Here is a 23,980-nt window from a genome sequence, read left to right as displayed (position 1 = left end):
TTGCTCCAATGTAAGCATCTGGTGCACATGACATAACACCGGGCTATCCTGTGAATTGACTTCAATCAACCGAGCTAATGCAATCCTCTTTGGAAATAATGCTCTGGTGTGCATAGTCTTCATCATCGGACCATCCTGTGTATTTATCTTCATTCTGTCTCTTTGCACTATTCATTATCTGGTGTGTTCAACACATTAATCACCGGACTATCCGATTCTTTGATCTTCAACTTTAATGGCTACAACCTTCTCTGGATAAAATACTCCGGTGTGTATCTTCCATAATCACCAGACCTTCTGATGAGGTCTTTAGGCATCTCTCCGCTTTGTCAAATATGCTCCGGTGAGTTCAACACCCCAGAGCACCGGACCATCTGGTGAGACAAATCTTCTTGGGATTTCTCCAAATCAGCCCAAATTTGTCCCAGCTACGGTGGCTTCTTCATGTATTGCATCCATGAGACCTACTAACATATATTCTTGACAAATATATTAGTCTAATTGACTATGTTGTCATTAATCACCAAAATCACAATTATGATCTAATAGGGTCATTTTCGCTACAATCTTCCCCTTTTTGGTGATTGATGACAACATAACTAAAGCAAGTAACAAATAATAAATGATACCAAATGTAAAGATCATAAGTGAGCACAAAGTCTTACCATATTTCTTGGATCCATGTTCTTACCATTTAGTCCCCTTTATTGTGGCTCTCCCTTTCTCTATTGCCACTATATTACTTGAACGACATATACAAGAGCTTCTCTTTTGTCAATCTAGACGCCTAGCATCTTTTCTTCTCCCCCTTTGTCAACTTTGGTATTTCTATTGTCAACTTCGGCGTTTCTAAATGTCTTGCTTGTTACTACAATCTCCTCGCATTGTTCATCTTGCTTTGGTCGTCAAACTTCTTCCCCTTTGTTAACAATCTCATAAAAAGGGCTATAAACACATATTGAAATCAATAGAAAAATATTAGAGCACATGGGAGAGAGCTTTACAAATTATGATCCAATAAAATGATACCAATTGTATGGATATCACTATAAATAAATGATACCAATTGTAAGCTATCAAAGCACATGGATCATAATTTATGAAACTCATATAATATAGTCTAAACTCTCCCTATATGTATGCATACAAACAATGAGAAAGAAACATATGGTCAACTAGACAATATATCAAGATAGGAAGTTTAAGCTATATTATGCATGGAGGTAGCTTAAGTAAATAAAAGATTTAACAATGATACCAATTGAAGCATTTAAGTATTGTATACCTCCGGAGACATGTTGATTGTTTCATGAGACTACAGAAGATGTCACTAGAAACACATGTTAGTCTCAAAATCACAACCTATAAGATATACTTCCCTAAATGTGTGCATACAAGTATTGAATACTTGTGAGATATATATACACTTGTTATTGATAACAATTAGAATTTATACTATAGATTGGATCATGACACAAGAAAGATAACAATTGTAAAAACTAGTGCCAAGAAATTAACATACAACTAATAAACTATGTAGGTTGTTCATGGGTTAGAGATAAACACAAGCAAACTGCCATATGAAAACATACACTAGGTATTGCAATAGATTGAAATAAGCATATGGAATCCTAGACAAGGCAAATGAGCTAGATGCAAAACAAAACGCATAAACATAAGTCTAGCTACCATTTATCTCTTTTTATCTTTGGATGGAAATTTGGGTATGTGATGATCATGATCTTTATCAATGCGTCCACCTTGTATATTTGGCTTCTTTGCTTGAATCTTCACTTCATTTTGTAACCCAAGCCCCCAAATCCATAAGCCGACTTGTGATTTAAGTCTTCTTTGAAACCCAAACTGATTGGGGCCCCTTCATATCGGTGATAACTTCCTTGGCACCAAAATAGGTTGGTTCCACCTCCAATCCTTTCTCCCAACCATGTGTGCAACCACCTTGCCATTTTCTCTTTTTTTTTTGAGCTTGTAGTGTTTGCTATTGGTATTGTTCTTGTAGTTGGGCTTGGTGTAGAGGTTGGAGATCTTGTTGGAGAGGTTCGTCATCTTTTTCTTCTCATTGGTCTCCTTCACTTGTTTGCATTGGAAGGACTTGTGACCTTCTTGATAACATTTTAAGCATGTCACAGTGGACCCCTCCGTATGCTTCTTCACCATAAAAGCACGGTTATCTTGAAGAGGTTGGATATGTCTTTTGCCCTTTAAACTTGCCATGTCTTTCTTGAGCTTCTCCACTTCTTGCTTAAGCTCATCATTCTCTTGTGCAATGAGGTTGTTAGATAATTCTACAACAATATTCTCAACATAAATCTCATTGCAAAAGGGTGAATATGATGTATCAATTAAATCATTGCAAGAAGTAGAAGCATCTACCTTAGGCTTGAAATTAAATAAAGAGGTAGATTGCTTCGAAGGGATCTTAGTTTTAGATTCAATGCACTCAAATTTAGCTTTAAGCTCTTCATGCTTCTTGTTTACCAAATTGAATTTGCACAATAATTATTCATAATTAGAAACAAAGGTAACATAAATTTCATTAAGTGTATTGAATTTTTTAAGCTCTTTTGATTGTTTCTTAAGGGTCCTTTGTTGCTCCTTGATCAAATAATGGATTTCATCATAGGAAGGAGAATCCTCATTAGATTCATCATCATTTACATCGATATCCATATATTTAACGATAATGCACTTGTGAGATGACTTGCGTGATGACGACTTGTGTGATGATGACTTGTGTGATGACGACCTTGAGGAATAGCTTCTCATGGAGGAATGAATGGTGATGCTCTCATCACTTGATCTTAAATCTTCATCATCACTTACCCATCTTCCTATGCTAGCAAGTGCCTTGGCTCTTTCCCTTATCTCCCTCTTCTTGATCTTGGTCTTCTTCTCCTTCTTGATGTGATCAATTGTGTCGACCAAGTCTTCAATAGAGATAGGATGATCAACCTTGGCATTGATCCTCTTCATGTTCACGTTGGATGGCATGAATGCCACCCATAGTCCACGTTAGAGCTTCACAAAGGATATGCTCTCGGTCAACACCCAGTCACGGCTCTTAAACCACCAAGTCACAAAGACAAGGTGTCCACCCGGATGAGCCACCAAGCCACCAAGGCAAGGTCTCAACAATAGCCTCTCTTCCGCTTGTTAGCCGATGTGATCACTTTGCAGCTTGAGCCACCAAGGCAAGGGTCTCTGCGTCCCTGCACAATCACTTTGTCACCGCTCAACACCAAGTCGGAGGGTCAACAAGCTTACCGGCGAGTCACCAAGACTACAAGGTGTTAGCGTACTATTTGGTACAAGGTTGGATCACTCCTTGATCCACTCTCTAGGCAGCAATCACCTAGCAACACTATCTCTAAGCATATAAACACTAATCACTCACTAATCTTATGCTTAATCGCCTTAGATAATCACTTTAAGCACTTTGATGGCTTGGATGTCTTCCTAGGTGTACATGAACTTCTCTGAACTCCGGCACCTTCAAATGACCGAGTGGGGGGTATTTATAGTCTCAAACCCGCGCACTAGCCGTTAACCCAATGGCTCAGAAAAGTTTTTAACACCGGATGATCCGGTGAGAATAATAGTACTAGCACCGGATCATCCGGTGAGTACACTCTCACAAAATTAGACGTCAGAACCCCACTCAAGCCTCTGTGAACACTGGACACTCTGGTGTATACTTCATCTCTATCACCGGACTATCCGGTGAGTTATCTTGAACCATCCGAGCCTTTCCTTCTTCTCGGTGTAAATTGCTCCGGTGTAAGCATCTGGTGCACACTACATCATCACCGGATTATCCGGTGAGTTGACTTTAGTGAACCGAGCTAATGCAATCCTCTCTAGAAATAATGCTCCGGTGTGCACAGCCTTCATCACCGGACCATCCGATGCGTTGATCTTCATTCTGCCTCTTTGCATTGTTCATTGTCTAGTGTGTGCAACACATTGATCACCAGATCATCCGGTACTTTGATCTTCAACTTCAATGGTTACAAGCTTCTCTGGACAAAATGCTCCAATGTGTATCTTCTCTGATCACTGGACCTTCCAGTGAGGTCTTTAGGCTTCTCTCCCCTTTGTCAAATATGCTCCGGTGAGTTCAACACCCAGAGCACCGGATCATCCGGTGAGGCAAATCTTCCTAGGATATCTCTAATTCAGTCCAACTTTGTCCGACTGCAGTAGCTTTTTCATGTATTACATACATAGGACCTACTAACATATATTCTTGACAAACATGTTAGTCATATTGACTATGTTATCATTAATCACCAAAATCATAATCATGGCATAATAGTGCCATTTTCGCTATAGTAGCTTCTTCCGATGTTGAAGGACCGCGTCTTTGGAAGCCATGCGCTCCTCAATGCATCAATCGTGAAGTACGATGATACGAACTGTGATCTGTCATTGTCACCCATGTCCCTGCAAGTAGCTAAGACATGCGAGCACGGGATATAGTGCAGTTTTGGCTTATTGCAGGTGCACTTCACCTCGTTAGACCCAGGTTGACATTGTTGCATGGTGTCCCCTGCAATATACCCTGATGTATACCTACAGCGGCACATGACCTCAAAGTCATTGTTGGCCAGGTCGTGGATCCTCGTCCGATGAAAGTGTGCCTTGCTCCTCCTTTTGGATATGGTTTCCTCCACCCTAGGTGCGAACCGCATGCTACACTTTATAGCAGCACTACTATAGTCTCGAAAGTAGTAGTCCACAGTTCTATAGAATGTGAGCTCAATGATAGCACACAACGAGAGGCCCCGTACTTCCTTTAGGATATTGTTGAACTCCTCCACTATGTTACTTGTCATGATTGTGTACCTAACAAGGGATACAATAACTTTAGAAGGCCTATTTGCATAAGAAAGGGTAAAATACAATCATTAAAATTCTATGTGCTAACATGGCACCATGAGTGTCATGAATTAGGGCCCAACACTCCACCGACTTCCCTGCTATCCACTTGCTAAATATAGTACGTGAGTAGCTAACGATAGTTTGGCCCCTGACCATTTGTGTATGTAGATTGTCCTCCTGTGATTGCTGCTTTGCCATTATCTTATGAGTGGTCTCATTTAACTCTCTCCATATCTCGTTAAACTTTGTCTGCTGGTTCTGCAGACACAACCCTTTGAATCTCTTTACAAGAGACTTGCCACGATACCTTGTGTACAGGTTCGCTCCCAAGTGTTGCATACACCATCTTCTCTCCACATCTGACCATACTATAGAGTAGTTTGTGCTATCGTGTAGCACGTCCAATGCATGCAAAAGGCCCTTATTGTGGTCTGAGATGATGCAAATTCGTTCTCTATTGCTCATGACACATGTCCTCACCAAGGTGAGGAACCATAGCCTGCTATCATTGTTCTCACTCTCAATCATTGCAAAGGTGACAGGAATGATCTGATTATTTGTATTCGCCGTCATCGCTGTCATAAGGGTGTCATGGTACTTACCGCTCAGAAATGTGCCATCCATGCATACAACCGGCCTGTGATGTCTGAAAGCTTCGATGCATTGTCCAAAGGACCAGAATAACCTAATGAGGTATCAGTCATGGTGCTGTATGACCCATCCTCTAGCTTGATCGGCTCATCCGCCATAGCCCACTGAGTCCCTGGATTCGTCATGGCAATCTTCTGCAGCAACCTCGGAGCATAATTGTAAGACTCTTCGAAGCTTCCAAACAGCATCTTCAACGCCTTCTACTTTGCTCGCCATGCGGTGCGGTAATTGATCAGCATACCCAACTTAGTCTGTACCTCCCCCATAATCGATTTTGGACAAACAAATATTTGTGCCAACAAGGGTGATGAGGAGTTGGGCTATGAACCTCGCATTAACGGCGTGGCTCACATTACTAATAGTCTCTTCGCTGTATATATGTGGGGTGTGTCTATTAATCACAAAATAGTTCCCATATTTTGGCTTATGTGCACGTACGAAGTAAGAAAAATTTAGGTGCTTGATACACCTGACTTCATACTCCGTAGGGTTAGACTGAACGCACTTACAGTCCCTTCTTATCATGACAGCATAGTTACTAATAAAGTGGATGACCTCCCCCTATTATGAAACTGTTGCCCGACCTGGATATCGCTATTCTAAGCATCCTAATCTAATTACCTGTATTAATCAAATAAATACAATTACACTAATTAATAAGATTAATAAAAAAACTCTAATAATTCTGATTAAATTATGTAAAAAATCTAGTTATACTAGTTAATGACATACATATAACTATAGCATGGGGATAATCTAATTACACTAACTAATGAATTTCATATTTTTAAACAAGGTACATAATCTAATTACACTGACTAATGAAATTCATATAATCAAACTATTCAAATAATCTAAATACTCTATTTTACCAACTTAATATAATTTAACAAATATACATAAATAGATTAAATAATCTACTTACTCTAATTACTATTATTAATCTAAGTATTAATTACATACATAATTTAAGTACTTATTGTAACTGGAGGTAACATTCTTAAATTGTTCAACAAGCACTGGAGCTCCTCTCCTCGTGCTGATGCTGCTCATCTCCTCGCTCCTCGCCTCGCACTGATGCTGCTCCTCTCGGTTCTAGCCTCGCGCTGCTGCTTCTTTCCTCGCCTCGTGCTGCTGCTCCTCTCCTCTCTTTGTGCTGCTGCTCCTCTTCTCTCTTTGCACTGCTGCTGCTCTCCTCTCTTTGCGCTGCGTTGCTACTCTCCTCGTTTTATAGCATGCACGATCACCACGTGACGGACCGAAAGAAAAAAATTGCAGCACGCGAACTCACATCACCGAAACTGGGCGACGTGACGTGACTGAGCAGCTACAAGATGGCAGCGGCTTTCGGCAGTGACACGATGGCACGTGGGCCTGGCGGCTTTCCGTAATGCCGAATACAGCACTGTTTGTAGTGTTCGACAGCTCAGTTGCTGAATACACGGAGATTTCAGCAACTGAGCTGCCGAATACGGTGATCAGTGCCGTATTCGGCATCTCAATTGCCGAAAAAGGTGGGGCGCCCTGTTTTCAGTTTTTGAGATTCCGAAATCTGGTTTTCGATATTTAGATGCCGAATACTAATGCTAGATTTGTAAATACGTCAATATATTATCTATTTTTCTATTTACGCCCACGGCAATCAAATCTAATCATGGCCTCCGTGTTTTGTTATTCCATGCCGTTCTGCTAATCAACAATCACCCTGACATGTTGTTGTTGTCTGCGAATGTGCTGGAGATGGAGCACTGCCACCCTGTGCTATAACAAACTCATCAAGGGTTGGCCATGCAACTTTGTAGGGGCAAAAACAAGAGGAAGAATGGGCTGGCCAATGCCATGCTGACTAGCTTGCGTTTTTTTCTTTTCTTTTTGTGTGCGCATAGTGTCACGGTATAGTGAGTAGTGTGATATGAAGTGCTTGTGATTCTGTATCGCAGGATAGGTGGCCGTCGTAGATGATTTGTTTTTCTCCTATGCATATGAGAATTATGTACATCTTTATTATATAAAAAATATGAGTTATTCTTCCATCACTTTTTCCTACTAGTCCCTTTCTATTTAATAAAAATCTCTAAAATTCAAATAATTTACTATCTTTTATTAGCAGCTAAAGATATAAAACCCGTATTATTAATAAAAATAAATAAGAAGAAAAATTAATGGATAATTTATTTTTAATTTTTTAAAATCTCATCTGAAATTAACTTAGGACATCCTATTTCTCTAGTCTCTTAGTTTTTTTATTAATAGAGGAGAAGGTACAAGGGATTCGAGACATGAAGAGGCGCATGTTAAACACGTACGCGCAGCTCTTAGACTGTTCCTAACAATATTCCCTTCATTTCATTCCCTTCCCGATTCCCTTCCCCATTTTCATTCCCTTTATTTTCTCTCATCTCCAACAGCTTCCCTTCGAGGGGAATCGCGAAGGGAATGGAGAGAGAAACCCGTGCTGAAGGGAATGACCCTGAGAATCCCTTCGCGATAGGAACCGTGAAGGGAATCCGTTGGAGCGCTGAAGGGAACGAAAATCCCGTCGTGAAGGGATTTTGACCCCTAAAGGGAATCCATTGGACACAGTATTACAGCCCGAGGAACAACATCTCTACCGGACACTGTTTGTCCGGTTTTCTTTTCTTTTCTTTCTTGTCTGTGTGTTTTGATCTGTTTCTACTGCTTGTTTGTTTTAAGATGAGGAAAACGTAGTAGGAACGTTCCAAGGCATATTGGGGCAGCAGTCGGATCCATCACAAATTTGATTACCTGGAAACTACTGACCCCGTTTGAGAAACGCCAGGAACTACATAATCTCACTATACTAGAGCGGGGGTAAAGGTCTCAGACCGTGAAGCCACGTCACCGGAAAAGAGATCCGTCGGACGGTGATCGTGCGGCCAGTGGCCTCTCCCGTGCATTCTGGAAGCCACGCCACGCCGCTGCCGCTTCCTTTTCGACGCCCTCCTCCAAGCGCCCGACCACCGCGCTCCGCCTACTCTGCCCCTCTGACCGCGCCGCTTGGCTCCGCCCCGCTCGGGACCTCCATGTGACCAGCCCTCCGTGGGGAACAGGGCCGAAGGAGGCGAGGCCACCAAAGCCGACCACGCAACGGCACAGAACCAGCCAATCCGGCGACCCACAACCATCCCTTTGTGTAAAGTCTTTAGCAACAAATCTAGCTTTATATTTTTTCTCTTGTCCTACTGCATTAAATTTCTTTTTAAATATCCATTTACATCATATAGATTTGCGGTTACGTGGTAAAGTAACAAGTTCCCAAACTTTATACTTTCTCATTGATTTTAATTCTTTCCGTATTGCTTTCACCCATAGTTTTGATCGAGGACAACTAATGATTTCTTTATAAGTTTTTGGGTCTTCCTCTAAATCTGAAATTTTAGAGTGCACTCTCCCTAGAAACACATAATAATTATCTAGATATGAAGGTGCTTGTGTATTCCTCTCACTTCTTCTAAGCATGTTAGTGTTGGGAGTTTTATTTGTATTTTCTCCTGGGGTTAGATGTTCCTCATTAGCTGAGTTAATTTCAGATGTATCCATCCGTGGCTCTTGTGGAGTTACCAATAATTCCACCCTTGCACATTTAGTACGACGAGGTGCATTCTAATCGAGAAATATTGCATCTGTACTTTTCACCAATTTGACATTTTCAGAATCATAGAACTGATGCCCGTTTGAATCCATAGAATACTCAATAAAAAATTTTAGTGTGTTTTTAGGTTGCAATTTAGTACGATTTTGATTTGGCACTATAATTTGAGCATTACAACCTCAAACAGCTAAATAATAAAGTGAGGGTTTCTTTCAGTCCACAACTCATAAGGAGTGATTGTGATAGCTTTTGATGGTGAATGATTCAATAAATAAACAGCAGTATATAAAATTTCACCCTAAAAAGACAAAGGGAGATATGAATATGCCATCATAGACCTAACCATATCCATGAGTGTTATATTCCTCCACTCAGCTACACCGTTTTGTTACAGAGTGTATGACATAGTATACTGATGAATAATTCCATGCTCTTTAAAAAATCATTTAATATTCCTGAACTTGTATTCACTCCCATGATCAGTTCTTAAAACTTTAATTCTTTTCTTTAACTAATTTTCCACTTCAATCTTAAATGTCTTGAACACATCAAAACCTTCCAACTTGTATTTAAAAAGATACACATAACCATATCTAGAATAATCATCAATGAATATGATAAAATAAACCTTTTGACCTTTAGTGGAAATTGATATTTTACCACAAATATCAAAATGAATAATAGTAAGAGGCTCATTAGATCTTTCCGCCTTAGGAAAAGGCACACGAGTCATTTTACCCATTATACATGCTTCACAAGTACCATAATCCTCCCACTTAAAGTTTAGAATTCCAGAATTAATAAGGCTCTTAATTTTGTTTTTAGATATATGACCAAGTTATAAATACCATAAATATGATTCCAAGCATGTGTTTCTACTACTAATGTTCCTCCCTATGGAATTATCTCCGCCAACTAAACAATCAATATTGCCAATCTAATAGATTATCAAGGAAATAAAGACCATCGTGACGAATTCCAGTATGCGCTAATGTCCCATTCAACAATATTTTGGCTCTTCCTTTTCCAAATAGTACATCGTAACCAATTGATTCTAATTGAGAAATAGAGATTAAATTCCTTCTCATACTAGACGAGTATAATGCATCCTTTAACAATAATTTTCCTCCACCAAGGAGTTTAAAGACATAATTTCTAATTCCAAGTATATTAGCTTTAGCATTAGTTTCTAAGTACATATATATTTCCCCCTGGAATTTATTGCATAGAAGTAAAATACTTATGATTTCTAGCAATATGAGATGTAAACCAGAATTGACAACCCAACAATTTGAAAAGTAGTAGTAAATAAAGACTCAGTACATAAAAAATATAATGCATACCTTCAGCCGAAGGATTATCTTTATTATCATCCAGCTGATTGTTCTGCTTCTTTTGATCATTATGCTTCTTCTTTTTTCTGCAATCAGCTCTAAAATGTCCAATCTGACAACAGTTGTGATAAGTAAAATCCTTCTTGTTATTATCATTCATCTTAAATGAGTTATCATTTCCACGATCATCAGGTCATGTTTCCTAGTATTAAACTTATCTCTAAGATCACTTCTAGTCTTCCTCTTTTGCTAAGTCTTTTTAACGTTTCCTCTCTCAGGTGCAACTCAAAATTATTTGAGTTTCTTTCTTTCCCTCGGAGAGTTTTCTATCTTCCTCCATAAGGAGATGATGTCTCAAATTACGCATATTAAGTACACGCTCAAAATGACAAAGAAATCTTAAATTGCATGAATTTGACAAAGAGTTCAAAACAACTATAACTTCACTTCTCCTTGAAAAGGATAGCCTGTAAATTTTTATCTCTCTGTTAGAACACAGAATTTACTTACATGCTTATTAATAAAACCACATTCAGACATTTTAGTGGAGACAAAACAATTAACAAGACTATACTTTTACGAGAGATACATCATCAAAAATCCTTTTTTAGATTGCATATAATTTTCCATGTAATCCATTAACCCTCATACTCAGTAGCTAAAGAATCAACCATGATCCCAACATAAATATGCGAGCTCTTTTATTATCGTTAGTCCAAGTTTCATATTCTACTTTATAACTTACCTTTTCCTCAATACAGTGGAATTATTATTTGGTTTTTCTAGTTTAGGCATGTCAACTACGTAATTAATATTCTCAACAGAAAGTAAAAATATAATTTTTTTTTCTTCAAATCGTAAAATTAGACCATCTAATTTGCAAGTCCTAAACAACTCAGAGAAAACACTATTGAATCATTGGATGCCATTGCGATGGAGAGAAGGGTAAAAAATGTACCCTTCAATCTGTGAGAAATTTCATTCCGTGATCTCTGAGAGCGTGGCAGCGGATGAGTAAAGAAAGCGAGGAAATTAATTGCGGCTGCACAAAGTACTTCTCTCCCTTCCTCGATCTTCACGTTGGTCTCTTGATCACGCAGCAACACAGCACATGCTCCTTCTTTTCCTCGATCCGCACGTCCACAATCTCGAGGCAGAGGCAGGGGAGCACACCGCTGGTGAGCGAAAACGACGCGAACGAGTGATGGCAGACCACGGGTGATGGCAGTCCGACGCGTGACGTGGTGTGCCCTGTCGCCCATGTCGCTGCACCCCCACGCAGGCGATCACGGCGTCGAGTCCCGAGGGACGCTATCGCGGTGGAGAGATGAGTCTTTTGCGCAGCGAATTCGTTTCGCGGCGACGGCGCAGATACGAGGGTTAACCTGGCTGTGATATATCCTCTGTTTCTCTATCTTATCTCGGTTAGAGAGTAAAGATTTATTTATAGATTTTATTTCTAGTTGTCACATTTTTTTTCAGATAAATGGTTAGATATCTGAATTATGTCTCTAACCATAATTAGATATAACAGTTATATAAGTCTACTATATATTAGTTTCTAGCATATATATGTGAATCATATGTCATAATTATATTGGATATGAGATTAATTATAATATGATCATATAGGTCAACAGACTGCGATCTTACAAAACAAACATATCAATTCTATCATATAAATTCTAGTGGAGTATATTTCAATCAATTCTTGTATTGTATTCTAGCATAGTCATACTCGACACTCAAATATTAATTCCTCAAGTTAAAATAAATGTTTTCATGTTAAGTTGAATAGAAAAATATTACAATATACACCTATGAATAAATGTTAAAAGTCACATAAAATCCAACAAATGTGACCAAAGGGCACGCCAGCACGGGGTGCGACGGCCCCGTTGGAAGCGCACGGGAAATGCCTACGCGCACGGCCGCCGGGTCGGGATCCGCCCCCTCCCCGGGTTTCCGACCGTTGGTGCCGAGACACGCGCATGTGCGCGGCCCACCACCCTCGGGAGCCGCAGGTCTAGACGTGTCCGCCATGCAGAGCGCGGCGGGGGGCAGCCGGCCAGGGGTCACGTTGACGAGGTAGACACGCGCCAGCAGCGAACCATCTGGCAGCATGGTGGAACCACACCGCTCGCCGCTAGCCCGCTGGCCCGCACCGCCTCGCCCTCCCCGTCTCCATCGCGTGGCTGACTGCTTGTAGATTTCTTCGCGCGCGTCGTGCTAGCTTGATACGGCAACGGGTCGTACGGAACAGCCCCAACACCAAACAGCCGTGACATACGATTGCCGCCTTCTGAGCTGATTTGTTTAAGGAAGTGTTTGGTTTTCGCCTAGCTGAGCCTTGCCAACTTGAGGGCGTGCCAACTCTGTGATCAAGGAATTGCCTGTTCGTCCGCCCACATTTCGCCTTGGTGTGAGCGCCGTTTTTAACTATGCGTGGGCAGGGCTCCGTGGGCACTGTCGGTGTATCAGGAACCGGGGGTCCCTGAGGTCCGAGGCCAGGCCAGCCGTCTACCACGTGTCACCATCCCGCGAGGTCCCTCCCGCGAGATGAGGAAAATCTAAGTTCCGGGAGAAGGTGCTCGGGGCCACAGCCTCTGGTCCCTGAGCACCCCAGTTCCCCGATGATCCGCAGAGTCCAAGTACCAGGAAGAAAGTGCTTTGGGAGGTGCCCGGTCACCCCCGAGCACCCTAATCCCCCGATGATCAAAAGAGCTAAGTTCCGGGAGAGAGTGCTGGGGGGCTGCGTGCGGCAGCCCCCGAGCGCCCAGTTCCCCGAGGGTCAGTGCAAAAGTGCTCGGGAGAGAGTGCTCGGGAGAGGGTGCTCAGGGAGGCAAACAGTACCCCCGAGCACTCGGTGCCCCGACGACCCAGAAGGGCCCCCGAGGGCCCGCCGATAAGGTGTCAACCAGTCAGAGGTCCGAGGCCGCATTTAATGAGCGTGCGCGGCCTGACATCCCCAACTGCTCCCACCGCAGTGTCAGTCCCTGCCATGCTTTGGCAGAGAGGCATGTGGCTATTAATTGCACGGGTCCCGTCCCGTATCATCCGGTGTGTCTCGGGATAACATCGCCAGGATCAAGGCGTTCCGCCTGCCGCCCTGCCGTGGCAGAGGAACAAGACAGGACGGGCACGCGCGGGTGCCTCTATGGCTGCCCGGTGGGCCCTCTCAATGGCGCCCGTCGCCAGGGCGTCCACAGTGACGAGTGACCGAACATGCGTCGCGTTTTCCCACCGCCCCAGTTATTTCACCCAGAGAAAATGATGACGCCTTTTTCAGTCATGGCGTCTTGAAACTTGTACCCCTTCCTTCCCGTTCGGGGTATGTCGTGGTCGGCGAGTGCATAAAAGAGTCGGCACACCAGAAGAACAGAGGGGGACAGACAAGGAAGACGAGCCCCACGACGAACCAAGCAAGCAAACAGAGACATTGTGAACAGGCTCGAGCATAGCTCCAGCCGAAGAACAAGGAGCCTCAAGCTCTTAGATAGATCATTTTTCTTGTAACCAGATACATCCTCAGGGGACATCCCTCAGGACAGTTATTGCATCCATACAGGAGTAAGGTATTACGCCCCCGTGCGGTCCGAACCTGTCAAAACTCCGGTGCATTTATTTCTCTTTGCACTAGGTCAATCGTCCCCCACCACCGGCTGTTGCATTTACTCTCATTCATTTCTCCGACGAACTTATTCAGGATCATCCCCCCGGCCGAATCTCTAAAAAGGGGGTCTCTCGGGATCCCTGTGACAGGAGCTAATCCTCCGACAGGCGCACCGATGATTGGCATCGAACCAAACGCGTACCTGGCGCGGTATAGACGTTAAACCAGATACGCTCTAAGTTTACCTATACATCGTAGCTAAAATTTCGTCAAAAGAAAATACAATGCAGCTAAAGGGGGCAAATTTCATCCACCGATACTCCGACTGACCTTCAAATCACAGTATGTCATAAAATTCAAATCACAATATATTATGAAATTGAATCGGCCAATCTCATAAAATGTATCACATACTTTTAGTAAAAATATATTTACCTTCCTTAAATACACTTGAAACCTTGCGCAACTATAAATGCTTCGTCGTAATTCAGCCCTAAATCAAAAGAGGTGTTTTAGATCTTTTTCTTTTTTCATGTAAATTATAGGACTTTTCGAATATCAGGTTTTAAGATTTTAAAGATTTATTGTGAATACTACCGGTTACTCTCTCTCTATATATATACACACACTTTCCAATCTCTTTTTTCCCTTACGAAAAGAACACATCGAGGAGAAAAATAATTTCAATGTATAATTTAAATATTACTATTGACCACATCACATACATTCGCATCTAATTATATAACTACATTCTCTTCTCTATAAGCAAAATCCAACGCTTACACCACGTATATATAGTAATAATATTTGGTACTATAAGATGTAGCGTATCAAACATTAATATCTATCATAATATTTCTTAAATCAAAATTCAATTTTTTCACAACCAATCCAACAAAATCTCATTGTATTATGTAATCCAAATATCAAAGCTGGCCAGCGCATCCTACAGTTTAAATCTGTACCTCTACAAAGCGTATCTTCACCCTGCAGTAGAAGTGTAAAACCACCGAGTTTTTTTTTTAACCAACCTAACAAACCGCGTTAAAGCATCCATCCTCCCTGGGCCACCGCCGCGGCGCCGCCCCACCCCCGTCCAGCAACGGTCAGAGCTTTCTCACGCCAATCAGGTGTTAGTACCCACCAGTCCACCACCCGTCCCCGTCCCCCTGGCAAACGGCTACTTCCTTCCTCCGCTTCCTCCCACCCCCACCTTCTAGAACCCTCCGCCGCCGCCGCCGCCGATGCCGCCGGCTCCGAGGAGGAAGCGCATGGTCCGCGCGGGCCTCTTCGCCGCGGCTTGCGCCGCCTACTTCGCCTTCCAGCTCCTCTTCGATCTCTCGTTATCCTCAACCGCCTCTTCGTCGTCGTCGTCGGCGGCGGCGCTACCTATCCAGCACCCGCGCCGCCGGGAGCTCGAGGCGTCGGTGTTCACCTCCCCTTTCTCCCCCGCCCGCCCCGCCAGGCGGGCCTTCCCCACCGCCGCCGCTCCGTCCCCGGGCCCTCCCCCTCTCCCGATCTTCTCCTCCCTCCTCCTCCTCCCGCGGCCCAACGCCACCGCCACCCCCTTCGACGCCACCGCCGCCGACGCCTTCGCCGCCGCCAAGCCGCACCTCGCCGACCTCCACTCCGACGCCGCCTCTGACCCCACCTCCGCGTCCGCTTCCGCCGCGTCGCCGCCGCCGACCTGCCCCCCCTCGATCTCCGTGCACAGGGAGCAGCTGCCCTTCGACGGCGTGCGGGTGATGGAGCTCCCCTGCGGGCTCGCGGTGGGCTCCCACGTCACCGTGGTGGCCAGGCCCCGGCCTGCGCGGCCCGAGTACGACCCCAAGATCGCCGAGCGCAAGGACGGGGAGGCCCCGCTCATGGTGTCGCAGTTCATGATCGAACTGGTGGGGACCAAGGCGGTAGACGGGGAGGCGCCGCCGAGGATACTGCACTTCAACCCCAGGATCCACGGGGACTACAGCCGCAAGCCTGTCATCGAGATGAACAGCTGCTACAGGATGCAGTGGGGGCAGTCGCAGCGCTGCGAGGGCTTCGCGTCCCGCCCCGCCGAGGACACCGGTGAGTTTGCCAACCTCTCAGTCGAGCTCCAGATTTGTTGGGTTAATTTTGATTTCGTTTTTTTTTTTGCTTAGTTTGATTCGATCTAATCATCCAATGTTCTGGTTAGCGTGTTCGTTAATTTAGAATCTGAATTAACGAGATAGATCGAGGTTGGTACGATTGGCAATGGGTGGTATGTTAGTTAGGGAACCGGCTCCTGGTGAAAAGTACCTGACTTTGCCTACCGCTACAATACTCGTGTGCAGTCTTTTACTGTAAACTAGTTGAATGCCCGTTGCAGCGCAGGGGAGTAAGTCAAAAAATTTGCACACGATAATATTGTTGACTCATCTAAAACCAGCCATCATCGGAATAGGGACCTACATGACATCCAAAGTGATCAATGTTGTTGACTATAGCACCAGAACTGCATAGCATACCATATCAGCATTCAATTAAAATGCAGTTAAAGGTGTAAGGGCACTTGATACGGTACATCAGTAAATCACCTTAGGAATCTAAGGATCCACTGGATCACCGTAAGCAATTTTTCAGTTCGCTAGAATTTTGGCATGTTGACTTGTCGATAGACTTAGAAACTCATACAGTTGGCTTGAGTCACTTTTGTAGGAATACACGGATAATCTTGGTCATTACATGTAGTCGTACAATCAGGTAATGCCTCACATAACCAATGCACGGTGCCACTATTTCTGATAAATATCCTAAACGAAGAAATCATAAGGAGCTGTGTAAACTTGTCGAAATTTATTACTAAGCAGTCCAAAAAGCACGCATACCTCAACACGTCGATCCAGCAGAGTGGAGAACCAATGCAATGCTTCAATCAGCATCAAAAGCAATATGCATCCCACAAGATGTTTGTTACTTCTATGCTGTTAACAGACAGATACAGATATACGAGCAAGTTTATGGAGGACAAACTTACTGGTGAATTCTTTTTCTCCTGCAGAAACTCACCCAGACATTTCCGTCAGGCATTTCGTCGAGCACCTCATGTTCTCTCCTCCGGTAGAGATAACTCGCCCAGCTCGTGCCATCTGCTACCAGGACGCAGCTGCTGTCTTCTCCCCGCACATCCGGTGTGTTGCTGCCACGAGGTGCCGCCGTGCCGTCGCCGCAACCTCGCACGCCCGCTGGACTAGCAAGCCGCCGCCTCTCCCGAGTGCAGCTGCGTCGCACAACCATTTTTGGGGCCATTGAAGCGCGCGTCGACCGGGGACGGCAGGTGAAGCGACCATCGACGGAGGTGCGGAGGTGACCGCATGGGACAGTGACGGGAGGTTTTCTCCTTCTTGCGGCGCTCCTCATCCTCCTCTTTCGCTCCGCGCTCCTCACCGGCACGCTTCGCCTTACCTCCTTCGCCGACCGCGACTCGGCGCTCCGCTCCCTCCTCACCCACCTCTCCCCTCCCACCCCGCCTTCACCGCCACCTCCCCCGCACCACCTCCCGCGCCGCCGCTCCCCGTTCACCTCCCCGTCGTCCTCCCTCTCCAACGACAATGTCTTGATCGGCCCCCTTTATCCCGCCTCCTTCACACCCTCCCGCCGCCGCCAGCAAGCCTAGACGCGCTCATAGGCGGCGCGGTGGGGCATCTCCACCCTGCCTTGCTCCCCCCGCTCCTACTTGCTGCGCTCCTCATCCTCCTCTTCCGCTCCACGCTCCTCGCCGGCACGATCCGCCTCGCCTCCTGAAGGTGTAGGCGCGCCAAGGGGATGCGAGGGCGCACGCGGCGGGACCCCAGCGAGGAAAGGGAGGCCTTGACAAGGGGCTAGGGTTGGGGATTCGGCTGAGGAGGCTGATGCGGTGATGTACGGCGTGAGAGATGCGGGACGCGGAACTATGTGGCCCAGCCGGCTGAATGGGAGGCGGAGCGGAATGGTATAGGACGCATTGCGTGATCTGGAGAGGAGAGAAGGGGATGGGAGTGGAATCAGCACGCTAGTTTGATGGGGCGGGAACGCATAGGAGCGAAACAAGAACCTTTAGGTGCTTTTTAAGCAGTAGAGATTATTGTTTACTCTCTCGCAAATTACTGTTTATAATACTGTTCACCTCTGACTCGGTTCCGTTAGTTAGGAAATTAAAGACTGTCAACTTCAGTGGTCTTAATTGCGTGACATAGGGTAGCTTGGTGGAATCGGGCATAAAAGGTACAAACTTTGCCCAAGAAATTTCTAAAAGGAGTTTGAATTCTTTTTCAGTTTTAGGAGAATGTGGTGTGATGGACCTGATGGTGATGTGTTTAATAATTTTCCAAATCTGTGCTTGAAAGTACACATTGACCTGCAACCGCGTTTTAGAGCTGTAGAGTTTGACTTGGTAACTTCTCAGTAGGAACTTGAGCTTCGTTCTCTTTTTCTTTCCTGATTAAAAAACACTCGACCTATGGGGGAAGACAGCCCACCATGGTATTGCATTTAAAGGTCAAGAAAAGGCGGCTGGCCACCTAGGGGCATCTCTGAAAGCGACTTCACGGCCGCTCAGGACCACGTTGAAAGCGACACAGCAAGACGTTTTTTTTTGTGAGAACCAAGGTTTGAGTCCTGGTTGGTAGCACCAACTACTGGGTGACTTAGGGAACAAAAATAATTTTCATTTAGTTATGTGCCCTTTGTTTTCATATTGTATAGTTCATGTGCCCAGCTAGTCTTAGTTAGTGATGATCTTATGCTGTTAAAGCTTTCGCCTAACTAATCGTGAAGCATGTTTGATGAGTCATTGTAGCGAGCACCACGGCAATGACAAATTTTGGTGTTCGGAGCCTAAGTTCTTTTTTTCCTTACAGCAGTCAGCAATGCAGTTCCTTGCAATTTATCTGAAAAGGCTTAATCTTGAAATTGAAGTTAAATTAGGATTTCTTTTACTTCAAGAATGCGCCTCCAAACTTTGTTTTGCGAAATTGGCATGCTTAATGTGACATGTAACTTTGGTGTTTCAGTTGATGGGCAACTCAAGTGTGAGAAATGGATTCGGGACGATGACAAGAAGTCAGAGGAATCAAAGATGAAATGGTGGGTGAAACGTTTGATTGGTAGACCAAAAGATGTCCACATCAGTTGGCCTTACCCATTCGCAGAAGGCAAGCTATTTGTTATGACTCTAACAGCTGGTTTGGAAGGTTACCATATCAATGTTGATGGGCGGCATGTCACTTCATTTCCTTACCGCACTGTAAGTTTGTGTAAAGAGTTGTACATCTTGTTTTGTGGCATGAGTAGCTTCCAGAGGTATGCATAGCTAATTGTGGCCAGCTGATTGTCTCTACAGGGTTACACTCTTGAGGATGCAACTGGATTGTCCCTGAAAGGAGACATTGATATTGAGTCAATTTTTGCTAGTTCTTTACCCAATTCGCATCCTAGTTTCGCACCAGAGAGATACCTTGAGATGTCTGAACAGTGGAGAGTCCCACCACTGCCAACTGAACCTGTTGAGCTTTTCATTGGCATTCTTTCAGCAGCCAGCCATTTTGCTGAGCGTATGGCGGTAAGGAAGTCATGGATGATGTATACAAGGAAATCATCCAATATTGTAGCTCGGTTCTTCGTGGCTCTGGTAACTACCATTTGACTCATGTTTTTACTACTCATTTGCATATCACAACTCTGACCGAATTAAGAAAATGAACAGAATGGAAAAAATGAGGTCAACACAGAGCTGAAGAAGGAGGCAGAGTTCTTCCGTGACATTGTTATAGTGCCTTTCATTGATAGCTATGACCTTGTTGTGTTGAAGACTGTTGCCATTGCCGAGTATGGGGTAATTGATTTCAATTTGTCAGGCAATTGTATATTTACATACTAGCTGCTCTGCTATATTCCTTCACAGGTCAATTTCATTCATATTTATACTCAGCTAATGTTCTTTGTGTTTGCAGGTGCGTGTCGTCCCTGCAAAGTATGTAATGAAATGTGACGACGATACGTTTGTTAGAATCGATTCAGTACTGGATCAACTGAAGAAAGTTCAGAGTGATAAAAGTGTGTATGTGGGAAGCATGAACTACTTCCATCAACCATTAAGATCTGGCAAGTGGGCCGTAACTTATGAGGTAAATTGTTGTTTCCTGTGTAATTGTGGAACCGGAAAGAATAGTTTTCTGGTCATGCGATGTCCTGCATCTGTGTTTTCTTTTGCTGTCAGCCAATCACCAAGTCTATTGACCAACTGGCACATTTTCTTTTGCTGATTTTCCCCTTTTCTGGCACAATTCTCACTAAGCTTAGATCCCTTCAAAAGAAAAATCCTTGCATTATATAAGTATTTTTTTTCTTGACAAACAGTGAGTAGACTTGCAAGTTATATCCAGATTATTTCACAAGTCGTCAGTATTTCACAAACTGGTGACAGCTGTAGTTGTATTATCTTAGTTGTCAGCCCTCTCTCTATCCTAGTTTCTATTTTCATAAGTGGACAGCAGCTCTACTTGACAACTTTAGATAGTTAATTTATGTAAAGATAGCAATATTATCCCAAAAAATGAATCTTTTTGCTCTGCAGGAGTGGCCAGAAGAAGCATATCCAAACTATGCTAATGGACCTGGCTACGTAATTTCAGCAGATATTGCACGCTACATTGTATCTGAATTTGATAATCAGACACTTCGGGTAAGAATATCTTCCTTGCCACTTAATTAGCATGTATTCTTTCAAACAAGCAAAATAGCAAAATGGTGGTCAATTTCTTGCAGCTGTTTAAGATGGAGGATGTAAGCATGGGTATGTGGGTCGAGAAGTTCAACAACACGCGGCATCCCGTGGTGTACCGACATGACATCCGGTTCTACCAGTCCGGCTGCTACAACGGCTACTTCACGGCACACTACCAGTCCCCGCAGCACATGATATGCCTGTGGAGGAAACTGCAGTCTGGGAGCGCCCAGTGCTGCAACGTGAGATGACGATGGCGAAAAAACCCACGGCTATTTGTTTGTTCTGAGCAAAGAGACGGCCAACACCTCGTAAGCACAGCTCCGCTTATGGAGCAACTGGAAATCACTGGGGACGTTGAGGACGAATTTGGAGGAGAGCGCTCTTTTGGACTTGTCACTGGGTTCGTTCATTCTTTTTGGTCGGTGGCTGATTCATTTCCGCTGCTGATTCTAACACCTGACCGATGTTCTTCGGATTCTTTTATACCTGTAGATATTCATAGCTGCGTCAAAAAAAATTGGCCTAGAAATTTTGTGATGGGTGAGTTGGGGTGGTATACCGGCGGTGCTTGTTTATAAAAGGATTATCTGAGATTTTATTTATCATACACACAGTTGTGTGTGTTCAGACTACAGAATTGATGATCTTAGTTGTCTGACTGGGCCCTTCTCTCAATTTTTTTTAATCGGTCTGATTAGATGCTGAATGCTGAATCTGTTGGGGCCATGCGAAGATCTTCTGTTGCTGCTCGGTCTCTGCAAACTAGTTGAGAACTTGGAATCAAACAGCAGGAAATTAGGCACAAACAACTACACATGACTTTCTTCTCCAGCATCCGCGAATAAACAGAAGCTAAACCAGTTAATGGAATACTCTGGCCAAACCAAACTAGACTGAACCCCTGATACTGGGATTCACCTAGTCTAGTCTAGCTCGTTATATTATATGCTTGCTATATGTACAGATCCAATTAGAGCCACGACTAAGTTTCTGATCAACTCAATCTAAAAGGCTAACTTGATAGATAAGAGACCCTTAACTTTTAAAGTCGTGTTCTTTTATTATTAATTTTCTATGTGGGACTAAATCTAACACATGCATGGGTACACAGTACATGCAAATATAATTGTGGTGAAAAGGTGCACCTACGAAGTTGAGAAACATTAGAATGCAAAATTGTTACCAATATAAGATGGGCTGGCGATCTTCACATGACGAAATAGCAGAATCTGAATCAGGCCAGGATCTGCAGTGGCCAATAGTTGGATGTTCTTGCAAGAACAACAGGCACATATACGATATAACAGATTCAAACCTCAACAAAATCCAAGGTTCATGGATTCATGTTAGGCCATACGGAGGACAAGCCATGCGAACTAAAATCCACGAGTAATTTTCAAGATAAATCTAACTGTATTATTTTCAAAAAACAAACTCAATATGTTCAAAAAAATAACCAAAGCTTGAGATGGCTGACTACACATAACCTAAAACAAAACTAATTTGTGGCTAGAGGGAGTAATAATGAAACCGCTACGCGCATCTCACACTGCATAGGCTAGAATAGGTTTTCATTTCCTAAAAGTATCAATCCATCGAGGCAAGCAATTCACTGGATTCGGTCTCATCCAAGGAGGAACGGGTTTATTTGTGCAATTGGAGATGGGTGAGGAGAGCTTAGGTAGCGAACATGATTTTTTAGTATGCATGTAATTTTTTGTGATTAATGATAATATAGTTAATGAAACTAATATGTTTGTTAAGTATATATTTTAGTAGGTCTTATAGATGCACATTTGAGAAATTCTAGCGTTAGGTAGTTTAGAGAAACATATAGATGAGTTGAAGAGAAGATAGAACTAAAAAAACATGAATTAGATGAGTTTTGGAAAAACCCTACACGTTGGATGGTCCGGCACTGAAGCAATTGAACACGCTGGAGTGCTTTCAACAGGAGTTCAAGGTTGTACATGTCAGATGGTCTGATGAATACATCGGAGGTTTCACGGGAGTAAAGTCCAGAGGGATATCCTTGTGTTCACTGGAAAATAGATGTGTACACGTCGGATAGTCCGGCGTATATAGAGGAGGCTTCATCGGAGTAATTATGGCTATAACAGCTAGTTTCTATGGATGACCCACAATGGATGGTCCAGTGTTTGGAACAGGTACACGTCGGATCATCCGGTGTTTATGAAAAATGTGACCGTTGGAGCAACGACTAATTCGCGGTGTTGAGGCTATATATACCTCTCACACACACACTCGTCATTTGAAGAGGCTGAATTCCAGAGAAGCTCACATACACTTGATGAGACATCCAAGTCACCAAAGTGCTAAAAGTGATGATCTAATGCAATTAGCACAAGATTAAGGACTGATTAGTGCTTAGGCTTGATATAGTTGTTGCTAGGTATTGCCGCCTAGAGAGAGTGATCAAGGAGTGATCCTACTCTGTATCAAGTGATATGTCGGTGTCTTGGAGTCTTGGTGACTCATCGGCACCGTGAGCCTTGGTGTCTCAAGCTTGTCGACCCTTCAGCTTCGTGTGGAGCGGCGGTGAGAAGTTTATACGGGGATACGGAGACTCTTAGCTTGGTGGCTCAACCTCCGAAGTGAAGACGGCGGCAAGTAACTGAAAGAGAGGCTTATGGTGAGCCTTGCCTTTGTGGCTTGGTGGCTCAACCTATTTGAAACTTAGGTGGCTCAAGGGTCGTGACCGGATATCGATTGAGAGCAATAGCCTAGGTGGATGCTCTAACATGGATTAAGGGTGGCGTTTATATCATCAATACCACAGGATAAAAATCTTTTGTAGTTTGATCTTTCTACCTTCTTTATGTTTTCACATTTACATACTTGTAAATTACCTTTACGTGTTTACCTTCGTAGAGTAGTTTGCTAGGATTAATTATAAGTTGCAAAATCTTTTGAGCGGTAGAGTAGACATATTATATAAACATAGAATATTTTTAGGTAGAAATTAATATAGATTTATCTTGTGAAGTTTTTAGAGCCGATCCATTTTATGTGTTCTAATTCACCTCCTTCTTAGGACGTCATCAATTCCTTTTAGCTTACTTCCAGGCAAGCGCGATGGAATACGAGCTGGGATTGAATGTCGCCTTGGCCGATAGATT

At 43.6% G+C, this 23,980-nt stretch overlaps 1 protein-coding gene across 1 annotated transcript; it reads left to right on the top strand.

Moving 5' to 3' along the window:
• Positions 1–15,178: 15,178 nt before the first annotated feature.
• On the top strand, positions 15,179–21,477 carry LOC133890849 (hydroxyproline O-galactosyltransferase GALT5-like). The gene is made up of 7 exons (XM_062331454.1): positions 15,179–16,180; positions 19,126–19,358; positions 19,455–19,742; positions 19,818–19,946; positions 20,065–20,238; positions 20,688–20,795; positions 20,879–21,477. The coding sequence occupies exons 1-7, from the start codon at positions 15,358–15,360 to the stop codon at positions 21,086–21,088; spliced, it is 1,965 nt and encodes a 654-aa protein (XP_062187438.1). The 5' UTR covers positions 15,179–15,357; the 3' UTR covers positions 21,089–21,477.
• The last annotated feature ends 2,503 nt before the right edge of the window (positions 21,478–23,980 follow it).

Source organism: Phragmites australis, chromosome 14 (assembly GCF_958298935.1).
Source record: "Phragmites australis chromosome 14, lpPhrAust1.1, whole genome shotgun sequence".
Classification (NCBI taxonomy): domain Eukaryota; kingdom Viridiplantae; phylum Streptophyta; class Magnoliopsida; order Poales; family Poaceae; genus Phragmites; species Phragmites australis.
Note: the sequence above shows the minus strand (reverse complement) of the source record. Positions and strands in the feature narration are given on the sequence as shown.